At 37.0% G+C, this 12241-nt stretch overlaps 1 protein-coding gene across 2 annotated transcripts; it reads left to right on the top strand.

Moving 5' to 3' along the window:
- The first annotated feature begins 3935 nt into the window (after positions 1 to 3935).
- LOC141598329 (uncharacterized) lies at positions 3936 to 7514 on the top strand. Of its 2 annotated transcripts, XM_074418121.1 has the most exons (3): positions 3936 to 4200; positions 6273 to 7196; positions 7298 to 7514. In XM_074418121.1, the coding sequence occupies exons 2-3, from the start codon at positions 6287 to 6289 to the stop codon at positions 7330 to 7332; spliced, it is 945 nt and encodes a 314-aa protein (XP_074274222.1). In that variant the 5' UTR covers positions 3936 to 4200; positions 6273 to 6286; the 3' UTR covers positions 7333 to 7514. The 2 variants fall into 2 exon arrangements, with proteins under 2 accessions (XP_074274222.1, XP_074274221.1); XM_074418120.1 differs by lacking the exon at positions 3936 to 4200 and having other exon boundaries at positions 4804 to 7196.
- The last annotated feature ends 4727 nt before the right edge of the window (positions 7515 to 12241 follow it).

Here is a 12241-nt window from a genome sequence, read left to right as displayed (position 1 = left end):
GAGTGTACTCGGCCCTACCGGGGTATAAACCTTGTTACGTAGGGAAAGTGGGTGATGAATGTCTATCCACCGAATTCATGTTGATGAGGGTTTCATCGGCCCTACCGTGCCCAAGTTGATGTGGATTTGGATCATGGACACAATTATTCGAAATTTGGATTGAGCTCAACGGAAGTATTCGTGACCGTAGTCGCATGTGTTCCGGGCTAAAGATAAAAGTTAATGTAATTTTATCGACTAAGAGTTCTAGAAGTAGAATCGATTAAAGCGTTAATCCACCGAGTTATATTGATAAGGGTTTCATCGGCCCTACCGTGCTCAAGTTAATATGAATTTGGATCTTGGAATCATTTATCAAGTTGGGTAGAGGTCACTAGATAAATGCAATAAACTTGTTTAAATTAAAATTTTACGAGTATTATTATTATGAAAACGACATTTGTTTTACTCCTTCTATTTTGTTTTGTAGACCGCTTCTATTTCTTATAACAAATGGCTACTCCAAACCCAAACAACACACCTCTCGCTAATACTTCATGGCTCCGATCCTTCATGGATCGTTGTAAACTTGAAAAGAATGGGTCAAATTTCTTCGATTGGGATACCCAACTCAAACTAGCCGCCCAAGGTGACGACAAGATTCGTTACCTTACCGAGGCCTCTCCACCCGAACCTAACACTAGGTCGACCGCCGCCACTAGGGAAGCATATGAGGCTTACCACAAGGAGTCCGCCGCAATGAAAAATGTGTTGATCTTTGCGATGGAGGCGGATCTCCAAAGGAGAGCCTTTAAAATGGGCACCGCTAATGAAATATACTCCAAGCTTGTGACAATGTTTTCACAAACTCCGCGGATCGTCCAATATGAGGCGGCCGCGGCATTCTTTGATCTCGACTTCAAGGAGGGCCAAAAGGTTAGCCCTCACGTGCTCAAATTGATGGAGCTAGTCGAGACCTTGAAGATTCAAAAGGTTGAAATCCCCAAAGAACTCATTGTAGATAGGATTCTACACTCCTTATCCAAAGTCAAGGCATATGTTCAATTCCGGGTGAATTTTAACATGCAAGACAAGGACGTGTCTCTTGAAGAGTTGCACAAGTTACTTGTGCAAGCCGAAAGGGACATGGGGTTAAATGTGAACTCACCCAAGGATGTGCTTAACATAAGCACCAAGAGTAAGGGGAAGTTCAAAAAGAATGGGAAGAAGGGTAAGAAGCAAGCTCCCACTGTCACCAAAGCTAAGACTTATGAAGCTAGCACCTCCAAGATCAAGAAGGGTCCTCTTGACAAATGCCATTATTGTAATGGTGTTGGACATTGGAAAAGAAATTGTTCCAAATACCTTGGTGACATTAAAGCTGGAAAGATCACTCCAGTAGGTAAATGAATATCCTTTCTTTTATGTTTCTAATTCAACTATGTTATTGTGATACAAAGTTGTGATAATGTATCCCCTTTTTATTGTAAATAGGGCTTCCACAAGCAAGGACAAGGGAAAAGAAAAGCAAGCTTGAGAAACCATCGAGAAGCTAGGAGTAGCTTCCATGAAGCTTGTCTTTTTATTGTCTTATTTTAATTTATGTTTCGGATTTTAGAACCTTTTGATTTCCGTGTTCGACGTGGAAATGTATTTTGGATATTGGTTGTATTTTGGATAATGGTGGCTTGGTTTGCAACCCAAGTCACCCGTTTTATCGTATTTTATCCTTGCTCTAAAATTCGTCTTTATCCGCTTGCTCATAGAAACATATGATCATTCACTTAAAGTGATCTAATAGACAATTATAATGATGGGATTCATTATATGTCCACAAGCTTAAGGCTTGTATATGATCAATTATAAAGTCATATTGAGTTGATGAACTCTCTTAAAGGAATGTCAATCACCAAGTACACTAATCAAATTTAAAACAATTAGTCAACCTATGAGATAGTCCTCCTTCTACTTCAAAATCATTATTTGTGTCTCATAAGCTATCTTTGAATCTCTAGTGTATTCATTCTAAAGATAGAGTGGGAGAAAAATGAAGACACAAAGAACACCAAGTTAAATTTGTGTACTTGTGTAAATGAGATCTACGCAAGGAAGAATGATTTGAATAAATGTATATCTATTTATATAGTATACACGAATATATGAGATCTATGGTCTCGAATATATCTACATGACATAAGAGACCAAGTGAAGTAATCAAAATAATATGTTCTCAAGATAACTACACGAGGAGACCAAAAGAAAGTTTTGGAATAAGAATGACTAATGTAAAGTCTTAACAAGAGTTTTGACTAGTTTATGAACAATATTTGACCAATAGTTTCAATATTGATATTTACTTAAGAGCCTAAATGAATCAAAGTTACATCCTAGAAAATAAATGAGATTTATGACTAGAAGTTGCAAGGATTGATATACCGATATCCACAATAGCTAAGTTAAGTATTAACCACGCTAATGTCATTTCTTAACCTCTTTATGAAAATGAAATGGTTAAACCTCCTTCCGAAAAGGGTATTTTGAAGGACGTGTATTAGATATTATTCATATTTAAATAATGACATTGCTACGCATCATTATAAAATGAATGAGTTAGAGATTAAAATCTCTTTCCATAAGGTTAAGATGAGACCTCTTCAAAATAGGTATTTTGAAAAGATATGATGGGAACATATATGGTTTTATCTTAATAACTTAGCAAAGCAATATATTTCAATTCTTGAAATGTGTCAATTGAGTAGTCAATTACGAAACACGTGAAATTAAGTGGGAGTTTGGAAATTATCATGTGAAGACATGGAATTTAGTGGGAGCAATCATCTTGTAAAAGTTTATAACTCATTACTCATTGAGAATGACGAGCTAATACTTTCTTTCACAAAGAAGTATTTGAGTTTTCAATTATGGATGAAAATGGACTATGATGAATCCAATTACATCATGAGATGTTGGATAAGTATTGAGATATACACATCGAATCAACGAGAAACATAGGTTATTCATGTCAATGAAAATGGAATTGCCATTAGCAGTCATGGTCGTTCATTGAACCTAAGAATGGTTGATCTCATGATTATTAGTTACTAATGTTTCTGCCATTAGAATATGTTGGAGTTAGTGTCCTCCACAATAGTGCGTTAACATAATAAATCTCATTAATGGAATATCATCAGATATTTAATTATTTGATCCTCGTCAGTTGATTAACGTAAATCGATAACGGTTGGCTGACTAGAGTTTGACGTTATTGTCGTGAGATGGCGGTGATCAACTGACCCCTTTCGGTCACACCTAAAGGAACGAACCCCAATTGATAACTAATTAATTGTATGAGATACAATTCATTTAGTCCCTTGATTTATCAGCTAAGAGGTTAGTCGATTAGTATTAGAGAGATTTCGAGTTGCGAACTCGAGGAGCGGCAGTTATTATTTAATTATGCGATAATTAAATAATAAGTTTTAGGAAACGGGCTTTAGTTAATTAACTGTTAATTTACTAAAATTGTACTAATTGATTAATGTGATTAATATTAGTACGTAAATAATATGTGTAGTGGTACGCGTATATTTACGGAGTGAATTGGACGAATTTATTATGGAAGCATTTAAACATGATACGATGTTTAAAATGAAAATTACACGGATTTGTGCGACAAATATAAAAACCAACATGGACCCGTATATGGTCATGTGGACCGTGTAAAATAAGTGCAATGAATGATTACTTACATAATCATTTTTACCTTATTTTGTATACTACCATAATATATGTCTTATACTACATTTTGCATGTGATGTAAGATAAAAATATAAAACAAAAATTGTCCACTAAAGACTCCTTCCACCCGCCACTTCCTTTCCCCCTTACACACTCCATATATTTGTTCACTTGCTCACACTACCTCTCTTACACAATTCATTTTTTTGCATGTGAACAAAACTTCCTCCATCTCTCTACAATTATTCTCTAGTATGCATTATTACTAAGAATAGTTAGTAATATTACTAGTATTATTATCAAGGGCACATATTAATAAGTTACTAGTTCTTACTTATTAATATTATTTGGGTTGTTCTTGGGTGCTACTTGGAGGAGACTTTCTAGTTGAAGGTTATACAAGGAGGATCATCCACATATATTTAGCTCAAGAACAAATTAGTAAGGAGAACTAATTTGTGCCCATTTTACCTTATAATCAATGTAAGGAAATTGTTTTTCCTTATACTTTGTTTTATGCTTTCATATTAGCATGCATGTTACATAGATCACATAAATAACTATTTATGAGATAAATTTATTTTATTAGAGAGTCTAATATGGATCTATGATCTTTCAAGTGGTATCGAGCATAGGCTTGTAATTTGCATGTTGATTTTAAGCATTTTTATGAATTATGAGATAATTAGTAAAAACTCAAAAATTGTGTTAGAAGAGGTTTTGGCACGAAATTTTTGGGACATGCATACCTACTGATCTCAAAAGGTTTGTGGAATTTTTTGGTGATTTTTCAAGTAATTTTGCTAATTTTAATGATTTTTGGTAGAAAACCGAGTCAAAATGTCGCATTTTAGTGAAAAATTGACTAAAATTAGTTAAATGTTGATTCGGTGCATGGCCTTTTTATGGTATTTCATGCATGTTTTCTACTGATTGTATGCAAAAGGTTGAAGGTTGGTTCGAATTTTTTGCATGTTTATTGATTTTTTTTTGAGTAAAAAGTCGATAAAAGTCAAATTAATTAATCATTATTTCGAAATTTTTGATTCTGCCCATGATAAATTTATGTACATTTAATAATATTATTTAAATGTCAAAAGTGATTTTGCATGTGTGTTTTCACTTTGTTTTGATGATTTATTGGTTTTAGTGGTTAAAAACCGATAAATATCGATCTTTTTCTTCACAAAATTTATCCGAAATTTTTGGGCAATTTTTATGACTTTTTGGTGTTCTTGGGAGTGTTCCAGAATACTAAAAATTTTTGTTTCAATTGTTTGGGTAATTTTTCAATTATTTTGGATTTTTACTTAAATATTATGATTTTTCCGATTTAATTAGCAAATTATCACCAAACCAAACTAATAATTTGTCATAAAATTAGTGAGGACTAATTTTGAGGTTCAAAACAGTTTGGACTATTAGTTTGGACTTAAATGAGATTTAAGAGTTAATTATTGATTTTTACATGTTAAAAATCGATTAAATCCACAAAACCGAGATGGATACCAATGAATGATAGGTAGGGCGATTTTGGCATCATATTTACAGCATTTTAAGCATATTTATTTAAGTTGAATGAATGATTGTCATTTATTTAAAGTATTTATCTTTTGTACCTAGTATGGCCTAGTTATTTTTAATCGTTATTACCCGAAATGAATGGGAATATCGATTTGTTTGTAATTAAATACGATCTCGTATCGTCGGTTTGTAATTAATTAATAGTTTCGTTCATTTTATTAATTAATGTATAATAGGAATAGCTATGTAATTAATTTGTAATAGTTATTTTACCGGCGTTTCCAAAAGACGGATTACAACGAGACGGAGTCTATTTTTGGAAGGTGTTCCAAATCCCACAAGGAAGAGCCACTTAAGGAATGAAGAGGCAAGGGACCAAGGAGTTGGTTTCCGAAATGTAATAGACTAGTTGTTTATTAACTAGGAGGCCATACTAGGATTTAATCATATGCTTACATGTTTGCTTGTTTTATTTTCGCGCATGCCAAAATCGCCATTCACATGCATTTTATTTTTCGCGGTTGTCAATTCACGTCATTTACATTCACTGAATTAATTCACTTATAAGGAATTTATGACTAAATTGACAAGATCTCTCACTTAACTAAAATTGAGATTAGCCTTACCAATTAGTAACACCTATGAATCTCTTGTTCATTAGAGCCACGCTCGCCCAAGCGGGGTGTTCTCTTTTTACCTTGGGTAAGTAGGGTGGTAAGCGGTTATCACACGCCAAAATTGGTTGGACTCAACGGGATATAAGACGGTCTTGTGTTCCGGGGCTAGTAGATAAATTTGAGGAAATTTGTCGACCAAGAGTTCTAGAGGTAGAATTAGTCAACGTGACTTACCGAATTTACGCAATTATGGGATGTTTCGCCCAAGCGATGCTCATTTTTGTTTAATATTTGGGTCTTGGAATCATTTATATAATTTAGTGGGAGATCATTATATAAATGCTAAAACTTGCTAAACATGTTTTTACAAGTATTTTTAAAACAATGAATGTTAATTTTTCCTTTTTGTTGTAGCATTTTAATTCGCAATGGCAACTTCATCAACTCCATCGACTACTTCACTAGGCAAAGATTCATGGCTAAGGTCCGTAATGGACAAATGTATTTTAAAAGATGACGGTAGTAACTTTCTTGAATGGGAATCCAACATCAAAAGTGCCGCGTTGTCCGACAATGTGCTCACTTACTTGACCGATGCTCCTCCTATTGAGCCCGGTGCAAGAGCTTCATCGGCGGTGCGGACCGCCCATGATGACTATGTGAGGATGTTGAATGATATCAAGAATGTGTTGATATGGTCAATATCGCCAAACCTCAAGCTATCATGCATTTCTTTAAATGCTTACGAGATATTCACTCGTATGATCACTATGTTTTCACAAACACCTAAAGTCCGTCAATACGATGCGGCGGCACGCTTCTTTGAAGCTAAGCTTGAGAGGGGCCAAAAGGTTGGTCCCCATGTCCTTAAAATGGTCGAATATGTTGACATCCTAGAGCGTCTAGGGTGTAAGATTCCTAAAACTCTTGTGGTGGATCGTATCCTTCACTCACTCCCCACCAAGTTTGCCCACTTTAGGGTAAACTACAACATGAATGGTATGGATAAGAGTTACCATGAAATTCATGCACTCCTCACCCAAGCGGAGAGGGATATGGAGGCTAGTGGGAGTGAAAAGGGAGATGTTTTAACCATGAAGTTAAAGAACATGTCTCTTGGAGTCAAGAAAGGAAAAGGGAAAGAAAAGTCCCAATTCAAGAAATCGTCAAAGAAAATTGACAAGGGAAAGGGGAAGGCCGTTGTGAATGGCAATCCCAAGGCAAAAAGTGTCAAGCTCTCCGAGGCCGAATGTTTCCATTGTAATGGGAAGGGGCATTATAGGAGGAGTTGTCCCAAATACTTGGAGGATCTCAAGGAAGGGCGTGTGACGCCTATTGGTATGATTTCCTCTCTCTATGTGATAGACGTTAATTATGCTTGTACTTCCACTTGGGTACTTGATACCGGATGTGGCTCTCACCTTTGTAACCATTTGCAGGGTATAAGGGACGTGCAAGCACTAGCAAAAGGTGATGTGGATCTCTGCATGGGCAATGGAGCTAGAGTAGCCGCCGTTGCCGTAGGGACCTATGTGCTCACTTTAGCTAGTGGTTTAGAGTTGTATTTAAATAAGTGTTATTTTGTACCAACTTTAACTAAGAACATCATCTCCATTTCCGCGTTAGACGCGGAAGGCTTTTGTTTTATGATTAAGGACAAGTGTTGTACTTTTTCTTTAAATGATGTGGTTTATGGCAAGGCCATTTCAATTGGAGGCATTTATGTTTTAAATGATGTTAATGACGTTTATCATATGGAAACTAAAAAGCTCAAAAAGGGTGATCCAAACGAATCCTACCTTTGGCATTGTCGTTTAGGCCACATAAACGAAAGACGCATTAAGAGACTTGCTTCATCAAAAGTGCTCAAACCATTTGGTTTCGAATCTTATGGTACATGCGAGTCTTGCCTTTTAGGCAAGATGACTCGTGCACCTTTTGCGGGAAAAGGGACACGAGCAAGTGAGGTTTTGGCTCTCATACACACGGATGTGTGTGGACCATTAACCATCACCGCTAGAGGAGGTTTTCTCTACTTCATTACTTTTACTGATGACTTAAGTAGATATGGGTATGTCTACTTAATGAAGAACAAAAGTGAAGCCTTTGACAAGTTCAAAGAGTTTCAAAAGGAAGTAGAGAACCAATTGGATAAAAAGATAAAGACTCTACGGTCCGACCGTGGTGGTGAGTATCTAAATATTGAATTTGATTCACACCTAAAAGATTGTGGTATAGTATCACAATGGACTCCTCCTGGCACACCGCAATTAAATGGTGTGGCGAAAAGGAGAAACCGAACTTTACTTGATATGGTTCGGTCAATGATGAGTCTAATTGAGCTTCCTAGTTCATTTTGGGGTTTTGCACTCTTGTCTGCAGTATTTTCACTAAATCGAAGCCCGACTAAAGCGGCCGATAAGACTCCATATGAGATATGGACGGGGAAAGTCCCTCATTTGTCATTCATGCGTATTTGGGGTTGCGAAGCGTACGTTAAGATCAAGTCTGACAATAAGCTTGCACCTGTGTCCGACAAATGTCTTTTTGTAGGATATCCAAGGGAAACACGTGGCTATTACTTCTACAATAAACACGAGAACAAAGTGTTTGTGGCTCGTGATCTTTGTCTTCCTAGAAAAGGAATTTATTTCTAGGAGACAGAGTGGGAGAAAATTTGAACTTGAAGAAGTTCGAGAGCCACAAACCGAGAATGAGGTAGAGGAGAACGTGGAGGATAGCATTCCCTCTTCCCTCGAAACGGTAATTATTCCTAGAAAGTCAAGTAGGATTTCTAATCCACCCGATCGCTACCTTGGTAACATCGAAGAGGATGGTGTTTTGTTACTTCTTGAAAGTAATGAACCCACTACCTACAAATCGGCCATGTCTAGTCCCGACTCCTCGCTTTGGCTAGAAGCCATGCGGTCCGAAATGGATTCCATGTACGAGAACCAAGTATGGGACTTGGTGGATTTACCTGAGGGAGTGCGACCTCTTCAGTGTAAATGGATATACAAAATTAAACTCGGCGTGGATAAACATGTGGATGTTTACAAAGCTAGATTGGTGGCAAAAGGTTTCACCCAAGTTCATGGTTTACACTATGACGAAACCTTTGCTCCAGTCGCTATGCTAAGGTCCATTAGGATAATCTTAGCGGTTGCCGCATTTCATGATTATGAGATTTGGCAAATGGATGTCAAAACCGCCTTTTTGAATGGGATTCTAGAAGAAGAGGTGTACATGATACAACCCGAAGGTTTTGTGGATACATCTAACCCTAAGAAGGTGTGTAAGCTCAAGAAGTCCATTTATGGTCTTAAGCAAGCATCTAGGAGTTGGAATCATCGCTTTGATCATGTCATTAAACAATACGGATTCACTAGAAGTGTGGAAGAACCGTGTTTATACATGAAGTTTAGTGGGAGTAAGGTTGTATTCCTTGTCCTATATGTGGATGACATATTGCTCATTGGGAATGACATTCCATCGCTCACTTCCGTTAAGGAGTGGCTAGGGAAACACTTCCAAATGAAGGACTTGGGAGAGGCACAACGAATCTTAGGTATCCGGATCTATAGGGATAGGTCCAAGAGGATACTAGCATTGAGTCAAGAAGCTTATATTGACAAAGTTCTTGACCGGTTCAATATGAAAGACTCCAAGAGAGGATTTCTACCTATGGGCCAAGGGATTACTTTGAGCAAGTCACAGTCTCCCTCTACCCCTAAGGAAATTGAACACATGAAGACCGTCCCTTATGCTTCCGCTGTTGGGTCTATCATGTATGCTATGATTTGCACTCGTCCCGACGTTGCGTATGCTTTGAGCATGACAAGTCGGTATCAAGCCAAGCCTGGTGAGAGTCACTGGATAGCCGTAAAGAACATCCTTAAGTACTTGAGAAGAACTAAGGATTCGTTCTTAGTGTTTGGAGGAGAAACTGAGTTGTGTGTAAGAGGTTACACGGACGCAAGTTTCCAAACCGATCGGGATGACATGAAATCCCAATCCGGCTACGTGTTTATGCTAAATGGAGGAGTTGTTTTTGGAAGAGCTTCAAGCAAAGTGTTCTGCGGATTCTACAACAGAGGTGAGTACCTTGCGGCGTCGAGGCCGCGAAGGAAGCTGTTTGGATTAGGCAATTCATGGAGGGGCTAGGAGTAGTCCATTCCGCCAAAGATCCTATCACTCTATATTGTGATAACAGTGGAGCTATTTTTCAAGCCAAAGAGCCTAAGTCTAGTAACAAATCTAGACACATTGAAAGGAAATACCATGTAATTAGAGATTATGTGGAAAGGAAGGAAATTGACATTTGTAAGGTTGGGATGAGATGACAACATTGCTTGATCCTTTAACCAAGCCTTTATCAAAGGCTAAGCATGATGGTCATGTCGTCTCTATGGGATTGAGGAGTGCAGATTTTCTTTAGATTATGGATATGTAATAATTGGATAGTGTATCTTTTATTATATATATGATAATCATATTCATTGTTTTCGTATTCATTCTTTTATGAATTTTTATTTAGTGTGACTAAATTTTAATACCTTGTTTATCTGAATATGTTGTGGAGACAATGTTGAACACTATTCAAGTGAATAAGATGAACATTGTATTTTGTCCCTAGTCACTTAATGAGGTGACGTCTCGGAGTGACTAGATTGTAAGTCGATTGATGGTTGTTCAACACCATAAGGTCATATGTGATGACTGGTCGATTACATAGGCAGAGTGTGTGACACTTTGCCGGACGGTGACCATTTAGAGAGTCCCTAAGTTCTATTATAGACGCCTGGTCGTGGCGGGGATCTCTAAGATGTTCTAATGAGTCGATTCTTTTGACTGGAGACTATTATCCGAGCAGTGCGTTTCCGAGTGACTTTGGTTTTTGTCCTAGGTCGTGCCGTGAAAGGAGGCCAAAAGGGCATTTACTAGGTCATGGTGAGTCTGATTGTGCAATAGGATAGATAGGGCATACGAAATTGTCCACCCACGTTGGGTAACTATATCTCAAGGCCACTCGAGGAGTTAATGACTACAAATGCGTGGCCACGCTCGGAAGTAATCTGTGAGAGATTTTTCCGGTCAGGTAGTCACACTCCCGATCGAGAAAACCACTCGCGATGTGTTCATGTGCAAGTGCGACTTGAAAGACACCTTGCATTGAGTGGGAGATTAAAACGGACAAGAGAATTGGTAGCGCACACCTTGTGTCGGACAAGTGGGAGATTGTTGGAGTTAGTGTCCTCCACAATAGTGCGTTAACATAATAAATCTCATTAATGGAATATCATCAGATATTTAATTATTTGATCCTCGTCAGTTGATTAACGTAAATCGATAACGGTTGGCTGACTAGAGTTTGACGTTATTGTCGTGAGAGGCGGTGATCAATCGACCCCTTTTTCGGTCACACCTAAAGGAACGAACCCCAATTGATAACTAATTAATTGTATGAGATACAATTCATTTAGTCCCTTGATTTATCGACTAAGAGGTTAGTCGATTATTATTAGAGAGATTTCGAGTTGCGAACTCGAGGAGCGGCAGTTATTATTTAATTATGCGATAATTAAATAATAAGTTTTAGGAAACGGGCTTTAGTTAATTAACTGTTAATTTACTAAAATTGTACTAATTGATTAATGTGATTAATATTAGTACGTAAATAATATGTGTAGTGGTACGCGTATATTTACGGAGTGAATTGGACGAATTTATTATGGAAGCATTTAAACATGATACGATGTTTAAAATGAAAATTACACGGATTTGTGCGACAAATATAAAAACCAACATGGACCCGTATATGGTCATGTGGACCGTGTAAAATAAGTGCAATGAATGATTACTTACATAATCATTTTTACCTTATTTTGTATACTACCATAATATATGTCTTATACTACATTTTGCATGTGATGTAAGATAAAAATATAAAACAAAAATTGTCCACTAAAGACTCCTTCCACCCGCCACTTCCTTTCCCCCTTACACACTCCATATATTTGTTCACTTGCTCACACTACCTCTCTTACACAATTCATTTTTTTGCATGTGAACAAAACTTCCTCCATCTCTCTACAATTATTCTCTAGTATGCATTATTACTAAGAATAGTTAGTAATATTACTAGTATTATTATCAAGGGCACATATTAATAAGTTACTAGTTCTTACTTATTAATATTATTTGGGTTGTTCTTGGGTGCTACTTGGAGGAGACTTTCTAGTTGAAGGTTATACAAGGAGGATCATCCACATATATTTAGCTCAAGAACAAATTAGTAAGGAGAACTAATTTGTGCCCATTTTACCTTATAATCAATGTAAGGAAATTGTTTTTCCTTATACTTTGTTTTTATGCTTTCATAT

The sequence above is a fragment of the Silene latifolia genome, chromosome 9 (assembly GCF_048544455.1).
Source record: "Silene latifolia isolate original U9 population chromosome 9, ASM4854445v1, whole genome shotgun sequence".
Lineage (NCBI taxonomy): Eukaryota > Viridiplantae > Streptophyta > Magnoliopsida > Caryophyllales > Caryophyllaceae > Silene > Silene latifolia.
The sequence above is the reverse complement of the archived record's forward strand: the minus strand, read 5'-3'. Positions and strand labels throughout refer to the sequence as shown.